Source organism: Pan troglodytes, chromosome 1 (assembly GCF_028858775.2).
Source record: "Pan troglodytes isolate AG18354 chromosome 1, NHGRI_mPanTro3-v2.0_pri, whole genome shotgun sequence".
Taxonomy (NCBI): Eukaryota; Metazoa; Chordata; class Mammalia; order Primates; family Hominidae; genus Pan; species Pan troglodytes.
Window position 1 is genome coordinate 174,449,871 of NC_072398.2, and position 12,280 is coordinate 174,462,150.

General features: G+C 42.9%; 1 protein-coding gene across 1 annotated transcript in view; it reads left to right on the forward strand.

Annotated features, from left to right (window-relative positions):
- The window catches only part of PLPP3 (phospholipid phosphatase 3), an 84,753-nt gene that overhangs the window by 47,115 nt on the left and 25,358 nt on the right, over nt 1-12,280 (forward strand). Inside the window, exons 3-4 of the mRNA XM_016919260.3 lie at nt 7,911-8,188; nt 8,585-8,642. Of these exons, the coding sequence (XP_016774749.1) occupies nt 7,911-8,188; nt 8,585-8,642 (336 nt within the window). The remainder of the gene's footprint in view (nt 1-7,910; nt 8,189-8,584; nt 8,643-12,280) is intronic.

A 12,280-nucleotide genomic window follows, 5' to 3' on the forward strand; every position in this document is an offset into this window, starting at 1 on the left:
ACCCCTCCATCTCCCTTTATCTACAAGAGCCCTGCCAAGAAAACAAGGTTCCCCAACATTGCCTCCTCATTAAAGGCTAGTCGAGTTTTCAACTCTGAAAAATGTGCAGTTGTGCTGGCCCAGTGGTGCATTAGTGGGAGACCCAGTCCCCCAGTTTACAATCCACTACATCTGTGCAATTACCAAGACCACCAACAGAGAGAGGCCACATTAATCCTTCAACTGTGTTGTCCCCTGATCAGATGGCTACAGAGTTCTTCTGAGACCTTCTTATCCCTAGGGGAACAGTGGGAGGGGGCATCTATTTGTGATTTAACAACACAGGCATGGAGATTGCACTAAATTTTCATCTGTTCCCTTTCTCCACCACCCGCACTCACTCTCATGTCCTGGAAGAAGTGAGAACAGCAGCAATTCTTCCTTAGTTAGGTACAGCTCTTAGGGATTCATGACTATTTGAAAAACATATCAATACGGAGGTGATGATATGCTCCATTTGAAGTCATAATGCTTAGGAGGCCAAGAAATACTTTCTGTGAGGGGCAGTGTGTGTTGGGGATGGGGTGGAGAGTCAGATAACATTTATGAGCTATTTAATGGACCAGAAACTCATATCTTATCTTAAATCCTCTTCAACAGCTATGTGAGGTTGCTATTATTTACCACATTTGACAAATGAGGGAGGACACTGAGGCTTATAAGGGTGAAGTGACTAGCCCGAGGTTACTCTGCTTAGTGAATGGGGGAACACGAATTAAAACCTAGGTCTGTTTGGCTTTCAAGCCTAAGTGCTTTAACAGATGCTAATGAAGGCCCACTCTGGTCGGTGCTATGTAGAGTGCTCTTTATTTAGTTAGCTATAAAAGCTTTTAGTTACTGGGCTTGGAGAGTTAAATGTATGGAGGAAGATAAAACATCTAGACCACTGGGCAGATGACTGCCCAAGATTGACAGTGTGCATCAATGGTTTGTAGAGATGGTGATCACCTGCTGTGTGTAGGTAGGTGCAGGGTGATACCTCCCTTATAGCAAGCAGGCTTTGTGGTAGGCACCTTGGCCTATAAGCTGATGTGTAAAATACAAATCTTGCCTTTGGATCTTATGGTTTAAAGGGAATTCAAGACAAGTACAAGTCTGACTATAGGATTAGACCCTCAAGGAAAGGAAATAATTAGTCTGAGAATAAGAGGAGAGTCAGGGCAGTGCATGGTGGTGGCTGCTAGGGAGGGGAGAGCTTCAAGGACGAAACATATCAAATGCTGCAGATTGTCTGAGGTCTAAATAAAGTGCTATGGGAGTTCAGAGGAAGAGCACTTAAGGCTAAGGCTTATGCCAAGGCTTCATCATCATCATCATTCACTGAGCACTCGTCCCATATAATTTTCACCACAACCTTGCTTTCGATACTGTCATCATCTTCATTTTCAGAGATGAGGAAACGGAGACTTAGAGAGCTCAGTTGTACAAGACTCATAAGTCAAAAAGCCAAACTCTAACCCAGAACACTAGTTGGCACTTGAGCTCTACTTTAAGGCATAAGTAGGATTTTCGTCAGAGAACCTGACCTAGGCAGAAGGAGTTGCTTCAGCCATTTTAGAGACTTCAAAACAATGAAGTGTTTTCAGGGAATGTAGAGCAGACCTGTTTGGCTGAATGAATGGAATATAAGGGAGTAGACAAGGTTACAGTAGGAAAAGAAGATTGTGGCAAGATCGTGAAGACCCTTGAATGCTGAGGAATTTTTACTCCAGCTAATTGGCTAGAGGTTGATGAGAGTATTTTAAGTGAGCTTGGTCAATTTTCTAATCAAGGTAAAGATGAGGCCTGAACCACAGTGGTGGCAATGCAAGGGAAATAGAAAAAGATGGATGCAAAAGACCTTGCAAAAGCCGGATGGACAATGGGATGAGGGAGAGGAAGGAGTCTAAGATTGCACATCTTCGTCAGTCATATGCTTGGTGGCATCTTGAGCAGAAATAAAGGGAAGAGAAGTGAAGTTTGGGACAGGAGTGGGAATGGGTGTGACCTTAGACTTGGTTAATTTGAAACGCTAATAACATCTCCAGTTGGGAGAGTTAGCAGAAGATTGGAATTAGGCCAATTAGGGGAAAGGGGTAGGCTGAAGCTAGAGAGAGACAGAGAGATGCCCTTTTGAAGGTCATCTTCACAGAGGTAACAATTGAAGCTATTGAAGCAGCTGAGATCACAGCAGAAAGCCAGGAACACAATCCTAGGGAAGACCCACATTTATTGGGTAGAAGTCAGATGTGGAACCACTAGAAGAAGCAGACATACATTTAGAAATAGTAACAAAAGCATAGTGGTGTGATATTAAGGAAGCCTAGGAAATTCAAGGTAAAAAAAAAAAAAGAGTAAGAGGTTGCAGTAGGCAATGCTGCAGAAAGAACAGCCAGGAGATTCTTGCATGGACTGGCAGAGTTGGGCATTCAGGAGGCCCATGACTCTGAGTCCCTGACTTTTGGGAAAACAATGATGCTTTATGCCTCAGACTCTCTTCTTCATGAGACTTGTGGCCACAGGGCAGCCACTGCTAATTTCAACCATAAATAACTTCTGTAGCCCCTCTCTGGCCTCTTTGCTGTCTTTATTCTAGATATTGGAGTTCTGACTTACCCATAAAGCCCAGAAATTATACTGGTGTCTTTGGACAGATCTGTCTTCATTACCTTTCCCAGACGGTGAGGCACTGATCTCCTGAAAAAGGCTGAAGATGATAACCAAGTGACAGAAGAATCAGAGAATAAATTTCCAATCAACTCTTTCTAGTTACTAAAGATGCTGCACTTTATTGCAGTAGATGGAGCAATCAGTGCCAGAGAAAATACAGCCATACATCTGTCTCCATCCTTAGAAACAGGACCCAGTACATTATATTTTTCCTTTCCCTTGGGACTGAGAACTAAAGTGAGAAATGTGATTCTCCCTTCACGATTCTCCATCATCAACAGTTTGTTGAATTAATCTTTTCTGGGCAAAAGAAGTTCATCAATTCATGTAACCGAGATGTAAAAGAACAACTTGACCCTCTGTGTCTAGCAGGAACTTAGAGGTGCAGGTGCCTTTCAAGATGGCAGGCCCTTACTGGGTGTTCTGTGAACATCTGTCTCTCTGGAGACATACATACTACTGCCTAGTAGGACTTCTAAGAGAAAGCCAGCTCGATGCCATTGGGAACAGCACAGGAATTAGAACGAGGAAGCCCCAGCTTCAGTGATGGTCTTCTTGCTGTCTCATTTTTGTCAGAGTGATTCACTGCCCTCTCTGGCCTTCATCATACTCATTTATATAAGTGTTGGTAATAATTTAGTAATTCATATGGTGTTGTGAGAAGCAAACAGTATAGTGGATGTGAAAGTGCTTTGAAAGCTGTAAAGTACTAAGCCAATATTATTAAAGCAGATCAGAGTATAGGAAAGTTTGTCCTTCAGACTCAGCAGTGGAAGATGAGTTCTCAGTCTCTGAAAGAGAGATTGTTAGGCTGCTGTGCAAAAATATTACTTTTCTTGGGATAATTTACAAATAGAGTGGAATGTTAAAAATAACACAAAACGGTAGAGTAGGGTTGTCCCTTCTGCTTTGGGTTTAGACTTTGCTTCTGTCTTGTTCTGCTGAAAAATACATACTAGATAAAATGATCAAAAGCAATGTCATCCATACATACATTTTCTGGTCCTACCCTGGAGGGGTGGTATTTCCAAACTCTTCATTTAGGTGTAGTATCGTCCAAGGAGCTCTTGGAAGAGATATTCTCTACAAAACATGTTTTTTATTTGTTTGTTTGCTTTCCTCTTCTCCAATGGAGGGAAGAAAAAAGTTAACTTTTGGAGGGCTCTCCTGCTAGGTGCCAGGCGATTGACATATCACCTTATCTAATTCCCTGGCAATCCTGCCACATAAATATTATTAACCTTATTTTATAGATGAGGACATCTAAGCCCAGAGAGGTAAAGTCACATGCCTAAGGTAATAGACAAGATTCAGACAGGTTTTTCTGGCTACAACGTTGTTGCTTCTTTCACCACCTCTTGCTCTATCTTTTCCCAAAAATCTTTCCTAATTTTTCTTCATATTTCCTCTCCATAACAGTTAAATATTTGTAAATATGTGGGCAGTTGAGCTCTTTTTCACCAGAAAAGACAGGAAGAGGAGCTGTCTTGCAGTTGGAGCCAACCTCTCTCCAAACTGCAGCCCTTCTCAGCAAGGAGTGATCCCTTTCTGTCCCCTTGTAGCTTAATTGCAATGCTTTCCCATTTTATTAGTTTCCAGATTCTGTGCCAAGTGCTTTAAAAGGCAGGTAGGGGAGAATTCTCTGCTTGCCTGGCAGCCTGCCATCACCCCCAGAATCTGTTGCTTGCTGTTTCAGAAAGGGATCAACATTGAAGGCATTTTTCTCAGCAGTGAAATTTACATATCAGAACCTTGCTGACTGAGGCAGAAATGAGGGCTCTAGGGGCAGGAGTCTGGAAGTGGGGACAGAGTCTTTGTAGGAGGAGGGGGAGGGAAGAGCTTATTTTCTTACCCAGGAATAAAAACATTGTGAGTAATGAATAAAGTCCGAAAGCAGTAAATCTGGGACTCGAGAGTTAGGTGTGTAACGTGTCGGAGAACAATTTAAGCCTTCGCCTCGTCTGTAGAGGTGAGGTATTCAGGCTGCCTCTCACAACCCAAATTTCATTAAATAGACTTTTAAGGGTTAGGATTACAAGAAGCCAAGTCCGGCTGGTTCATAATGATGATTTATGGCTGTGTTGTCGACTCCCCGACCCTTCTGTACAAGGGGATAGAGAAAATACATAATTTGTTGCTCATTCACTCTAAAATCTGTCAAGGCTGCCCCAGAAGCCATGTGGTCCTGGAGTCATGTGTCTGCTAAATGGCTTCAGCCTGGCCCTCTCCTTAAAAATCTGCAATTGCTCTTCTGCAGTGGAAATTGGTTTTAATAACAATAGAAATGATAAAATTATCTCAATGTAGTCTGCTGTGGGTCTTTGAGCTTAAGAGTCAGAATACCTGGGCTCTACTCTTAACTCTGTCACTTACTGGCCTCAAATCCTTCAGAAAAGTCACTGTCTCCCAGAGCCTTAGTATCTCCATCTGTAGAATGGAATATCTTCTTCACAGAGAAGATTCAATGAAACTACAGTACAAAATAAATGTAAGAGATGGCTGCTGTTAACATTATTATTAGGAATTTGAGGTACTGCAAAATGTTCTTTTCATCTCCTTGTTTTCCCTTGAGTGAGGGAAACATTTTACTTTGCAATTTACTATCTTAAGACTGTGGCACTAAAAATGGAAGTTTTAGAGATGGGACATTAGAGCTGAAAAGAATCCCTGAATTGTAATCAAACCCCGTCTCCCTAAAGTAACTGGAGCAGAAAGGTGACTCATCTGAGATTAATCAGTAAATTCATAAAAGAGATGCTAATTTGCATTGGAAACTCACATGTTCTTTCTCAGCATCAAACAGGAAATCGTGTTGACTGATCCTCAGGCCACACCTGCTTAGAAACAGTTCCTTAATCTGTAGCAGTGGCTGGTTCAGGGAACCAGAGAGCAATCTGAGGTCAGGGATTTTATCTGGGGCCTTGGTTCTGCTCCCTGCTTCTGGTGTCATCTCTGAGCAAGTAACTTTCCTCTGCCATTGCTTATTACCTGTGCTTGGTTGGCAGGCTAGTGGTGGATGGTGGACGTAGCCCAGGAGAGTTGAGAATAAATGTCATTGCAGTTATGAAGTCATAAATCAGAGTGTAGCACCCTCGTTTTGCAAATGCAGAAACCAATTTATCCCAAATTCACTAAACAAGTAGGGACTTGAACCTCGGCTACTTGACTCCTAGTTCAGTGCTCTTCCTCCTGCATAAAAAATCTTGTATGACTTATAGATAAGGAAGAATAAAAAAGATTAAGAGAACATGATTGTGGTAATAAACATCTGGAACTTGTTTGCCTGTGAGGTTACATAGGGTAAATGTATAAACAGGTTCAAAAGGGGAATTAGATCATGAATGGTAGGAAAGAATGCTGGACAGGGAGTCAGTGCACCTGGGTTTAATCTTTAGATGGGAGCTAATTTGGACCTAAGTTTCTTCTAAATATAATGGTCCCTTTCATTAATGACTTGCCATGCTTCCTGGAGTTTAATCTCTGCAACGTGTTATCAAAGCATTCTTGGTAATGTTGAGGGGATACTTCCAATTTTGTAATAAGGCAACTCTGAGGACTACCGTGCTGCTCTCTTTCATTCATTTGTTCCTTCAACTGATAGTCTTTGAGCATCTATGCAGGGTCCCATACTAGTTTTGCTCTCTCAGGAAACGGCTATGCCAAGATGCTGGCTAGAGTGGCCTTTGCCTATGTTCCTCTAATACAGAATTGTACTCAATATGTTCTGGGAAAACAAAATGTAGCTCTTATATATAAAGCACTTATGAACACAGAGTCACTGTGTCAATGTTGGCAGTGATAGTAGCTGTTCTCACTGCTGCACCTGTTTGTCCCTGGGCCCAGCTGGTGTTTCCTTCCTACGTGGTCGTCCTCCCCCAGGCTTTGGAGCCCTTGAGGACCTTGATCAGACCTCATGCCTTGATGCTTTCCTCCACTGTAAAAGAATATTGGGAGCCTTTGCAAAGGAGTGTCCGGATATGCCAGACTATTGCTTCCCTTGTGGCTGTGCACATGCTCTCTTCCCTCTGAAAGGGCAAGTGTAACTCATCATCCTGCCCTGGGAGGAAGTGTGAAGGGACTTTTGTGGTGAGTGATGAGTTGACCATCACTGTCTCTGGGCTGTGGTTACAAGCAGGAAGTGGCCATGGCTGGGCTGTGGAGTTAAGACAAAGGCAGCAGGGTGTGTGGTTGTGCACATCATAGGCATTTACCTTACAGAACATCAGCTGTCCCCCATCCTTAATGTAGATGATGTCACTATATCTATCTTGAGCATCAGGATTTCGTGACATAAAGAATATAAAAGCAATGTCTGGTATATAATAGGTAATCAGTAATTGGTGGATTGTTTTCAGTAGTGATAAATCTCCTCTAAGCATCATATCATAGATACAGTATGAAAATCAAGAAAGATTTGAGAAGGATCTTCAGGCTCAGAGAAGACAGCACAGGCTGACTGGAGGAAATTCACAAACACTGAAGGGCATCGTACTACAAGTTTCTTAGTTGTTAGACTGGTATTCTATTCATCACACTCTGCTTCTAAAAAGTAAAAGCATCACTTTCTGTGATCCAGGTCATTTCCCATTCATGTTATCCTATTTGAACCAACAACTGCAAAGGTGAGCAGCCTCCTTTTATGGAGCGGGAGGCCAAAGCTTGGAGGATGTAGATTATTGCTGAAGGATACCAGATTGGTGGCAGAGTCTGAATTCCCCAGGACTTAACCATGGTGTGTCCAGCTCTTCTTACAGAAACTCTCACCATGGCCAATGTCAGCACAAGGCTGAGGCCCTTACTAGAGTCAGGTCATTGTTGGTGATCCTTTACCCCAAATCTCAGAATCTCGAGATTTGCTCAGACCCTGTGACATCATAGCTACCCTTTACCTTGTCCTTGATTCTTCATTTAGTATTTCTTTTCTATAGTTAAGTTCTTGTCTCTCCCTTAAAAAAAAAGATACACACACCCACACATATATACATATAAATATATTTGATTGTATATTTTTGTTGTTACAAAGGGGCTTAAAACACCCAACTATATTAGCGCTTTGATCTTTTCTTCTGTGCATATTTGTGTCTGTATATTTCATAAATAAAAAATTAGGACACTCCTTTGCAAATACTGAATATTCTCCTGTGTTGTTGAATATCCTTTACGGCATCAGTGTTGATGATGAATCTTGATACTGCCTAATTCCCCTGTTGGATTCCTTTTAGATCATCACGGGGGAATTCTACCGGATCTATTACCTGAAGAAGTCGCGGTCGACGATTCAGAACCCCTACGTGGCAGCACTCTATAAGCAAGTGGGCTGCTTCCTCTTTGGCTGTGCCATCAGCCAGTCTTTCACAGACATTGCCAAAGTGTCCATAGGGCGCCTGCGTCCTCACTTCTTGAGCGTCTGCAACCCTGATTTCAGCCAGATCAACTGCTCTGAAGGCTACATTCAGAACTACAGATGCAGAGGTGATGACAGCAAAGTCCAGGAAGCCAGGTGAGACACCACCTCCCCATGGCCAGAGCCTGGACCCCTTTGATACAGTGCAGTTCAGTGAGCACTTACTAGCTGGGCCCTGGTTTAGATGGGTGAATAAGGCATAGTTCCTATTCTTGAGGAACTCACAGTCAGATGATTGAGACAGATATGTAAATCAATACTTCCAATATAGCATGGGTAAGTACATTCATTCATTCATTCTTTTGTTTATTCATGAATTCATGGGTGCCTGCTATGTTCCAGGCATGGGTCCAAAGCACTACCAAGGATGCAAAAATGAACAGGGCATAGTGCCTGCTCTCAAGGTTACAGTCTAGGGAGGGAAGACAGACAGACAAGTGTGTATCAGGGATGTGAATACGGCCCTTTCATGGCCCTCTCTTGCTCTTGCAGGAAGTCCTTCTTCTCTGGCCATGCCTCCTTCTCCATGTACACTATGCTGTATTTGGTGGTAAGTACCCACCCTTTGATTTGAGCAGTGCTCAGTTCCAGCTTCGATCCCTTCTGATATGATAGCCCTCAAAATAGTTTAGGGGCATGACATCACTGTGAAATCCTTGAAAAAGAGGTTAGCTAGAAAAGTTAGGTTTAATTCTGAGCGCTGCCACTGCCTTAGCAGAAGTTATTTTACTTTCTAGTTTTTTCCTCAATTTTTCAAATAAAAATAGTATTTGCCATAGCTGCTTGATAAGCATTGTGGACACATTTTGGAATTTTAAAGTGATAAAGACACTTGTATTAGGTTGGTGCAAGAGTAATTGAGGTTTTTGCCGTTACAAATACCCCTGGACTGCATTACTTAAATGGCAAAAACCTCTTACTCTTGCACCAACCTAAATATAACATTTTAGGGTACAAGCACTGTTTTCTGAAAATCTATGGTGGGAAAAGATTGCTAAGTAAGGCTCAGAGAATTAAAGTGAACTGCCAAAATGTACATAACAGCAGGACTGTTGCTCAAGCCCAAGCCTTCTGATAAATTTTTTTGCAACGTTCACCATGTCAGTCCTCTATATTCTACGGATGGAAGGGCTTTAAGGATCATCATTACCTAAGTATTTAGAATAATTGAGTTTTGCAAAATACTTCTGCTCCATGAGGACGCATGACTTCATAACAACACTGTGAAGTATAAAATCCATGCCCCATTTCTCAAATCCATAGACCAAGGCCCAGAGAGGATAAGCAGCATGTTTGAGTTCCTTCAACCAGTAGTGGAACCATGATTTGATTCCCATGCTCTTCTCATGGCCGTGTCTGCTCTGATTTCCTGGAGACGGTTGGGTAATGCAGGTGAAGTGCCCTGCTTGCCTCCAGCTGCTGGACAGACAGAGGGCTGGTCTGTTTTTCTTTGTCAGTTACATGTGGGTTTCCCTGCCTTGCCTTTCCCCTTGAATGAGGTCCGTGTGTGCCAAGGCACTTCCTGCTTTCAGCCGCTTTGATAGAATTCAGAGCGAGAAGGTGCTGAGAGGTCAGACATAGCTCAGAGGAGCACAAGCTGTTTGAAAAAAGAACATTTTGATTTCAACTTATTGAAAAAGCACAATTAGGAATTGGGAAAAACAGCAGAAAGTTTGTTTTATTTATTTATTTTTCCCCCCAATCCTTTCTAAGTTTAGAGGCCTCTAAACTAAGCCAACATTGGCTTCCCATTACCGAGGATGCAGAGCTGAAAGATGAGCCCCAACCTATGACAACATTAAACATGGATTTTATGTGTGCATGAATAGCACTTCCCTCCATTCTTCGTCTTTTTTTTTTGTTTTGCTCTTAGAAAGGAAAATTTAGCAAAGATATTTAGGTTCCTGCTCCCTGTGTGTATTTTACCCAGGGCTGGAAACAATTTTAAAAATGTAATTTCGATGTTTTATAAAAGTGCTTAGAGGAACTGGCTATGTGTTCATTTTTTTCATATCCCTTCATTTTATTCCAAATGAAAAATACTGGATTGTTTTGAAGCCAGCACTGTGCACTGTAGCCTTCACAGCTGCGCAGCAGGTGAAGATGCTGACACACTTTGGATGCCTTCTGTGTGCCAGGCACCATATCTACTTACTCTGTGACATTTGCTTCTCAGTGACCTGATGAGGTGCATTTTGATTATCCTATCCAATTTGAATCTAAGAAATTCAGTAACAAAATTCTACCATCAGTCAGAGGCAGAAAAGGTATTTGCAGGCCAGACTCCAGCATTGTTTTATGTTCTTTTCATTGTACTGTGCTACAAAACTCAAAACAAACAAAAACCAGACCTCTTCAGGTTGAACTTAAGGAATATTACCTCTTAACCCTAACTTAAATTTTGCCTGAAGGAGACCTGTCTCCTTTTGCTTTGATGGTTGAGATGTCCCCTCCCTCCCATCCCCAACTCCAATTACCTCCTTACCAGCTAGAGATCTCTGTGGGGATGATGGGTGAGAGGTATATTTTGATTGAAGGTTTATTTGCATCCCTCAGAGGGAGGAAAAAGTTGTAGTGCTTCCATATTGCTGGAAGGAAGGAAGAGAAAGAGGGAAGGAAGAGAAAAGGGAGAGAGGAAAGGAAGAGAGAGGGAGGGAGGAGAGCCTCCTTTGGCTGGATGGTGGCTTATACCTGTAATCTCGGCACTTTAAGAGGCCAAGATAAGAGGATCCCTTGAGGCCAGCAGTTCGAGACAAGTCTGGACAGCGTACGGAGACCCTGTCTCTTTAAAAAAATAAAAGAAGGAAAGCCTCCTTAATCCATCCTCTCCTCAGCATGTTATTATATCCCCCACCTCCCACCCCACTGTGCACATACACTCTTCAGAACTCTTGTGCAAACACACATTCAACACTCACAACTCACATATACAACATATATATATACAGCTCTATTTTTAGCTCTACGGTTATCTTGCCCTAAAACAACCTGTGAAGATAAGGGTCAAAAAGTGAGGACAGCACTCTCTGCCAGGGCATGTGTTTATGTGATATTACAGAGAAATCCCAGCTCTTGTAACATCTGATCTGCAAAACTTTCTTTGTTCTTCTTCTTCTTCTTTTTTTTTTTTTGAAACAAAGTCTCATTCTGTCACCCAGGATGGAGTACAGTGGCACCATCTTGGCTCACTGCAACCTCTGCCTCCTGGACTCAGGTGATCCTTCCACCTCAGCCACCTGAGTAGCTGGGACCACAGGCACATGCCACCACACCCAGCTAATTTTTGTATTTTTTTGTAGAGACGAGGCTTTGCCATGTTGGCCAGGCTGGTTTTGAACTCCTGGGCTCAAGCAATCCAACCACCTTGGCCTCCCAAAGTGCTGGGACTACAGATGTGAGCCTCCGTGCTAGGCCGATTTGCAAAAGTTTCTTTTTTTTTTTTTTTTTTTTTTTTTGAGATGGAGTCTCCCTCTGTTGCACAGGCTGGAGTACAGTGGTGCAATCTCGGCTCACTGCAACCTCTGCCTCCCAGATTCAAGCAATTCTCCTGCCTTAGACTCCCAAGTAGCTGGGATTACAGGTGTGTGGCACCACACCCAGCAAATTTTTGTATTTTTAATAGAGACAGGGTTTCACCATGTTGGCCAGGCTGGTCTTGAACTCCTGACCGCAGGTGATCCACCCACCGCAGCCTCCCAGAGTGTTGGGATTACAGGCATGAGCCACTAGGCTTGGCTGATTTGCAAAACTTTCTAAAGAAAATTGAAAGGACACCATTTCGGCCCACCAGAGGAGGTGGGAAACTCTGCAGTCAGTCTGAGAAGCCCTTAGACCCTCCCCCAGGGCTTTTATGTTGGGCTTCAGGAAATTCTGGAGTTGGGCAAAGAGACTGGACTCCCCGGTGTACCCAGTGCTGTTTTTTTGTTCATGCAGCCTGTGATTCATAGCTTCCCTGGGGTGTTGGGGAGAATCACATTTGGGTCAGCCAGGTTTAGCATTGACAGTTTTGTCTTTAGAATCAAGCAGATGTGGAATCAAATCTGGCTGTATCCATGACCAGCTCTGAAGCCATGAGTGGGTTACATAGCTTTAGAGCCTCAGCATACTCATCTGGAAAGTGGAAGTGATCATGTCTATTTTGCAGAGTTGTTGCCACTTTTCCTCTCTGGACCCCACTTTCCCCATCTG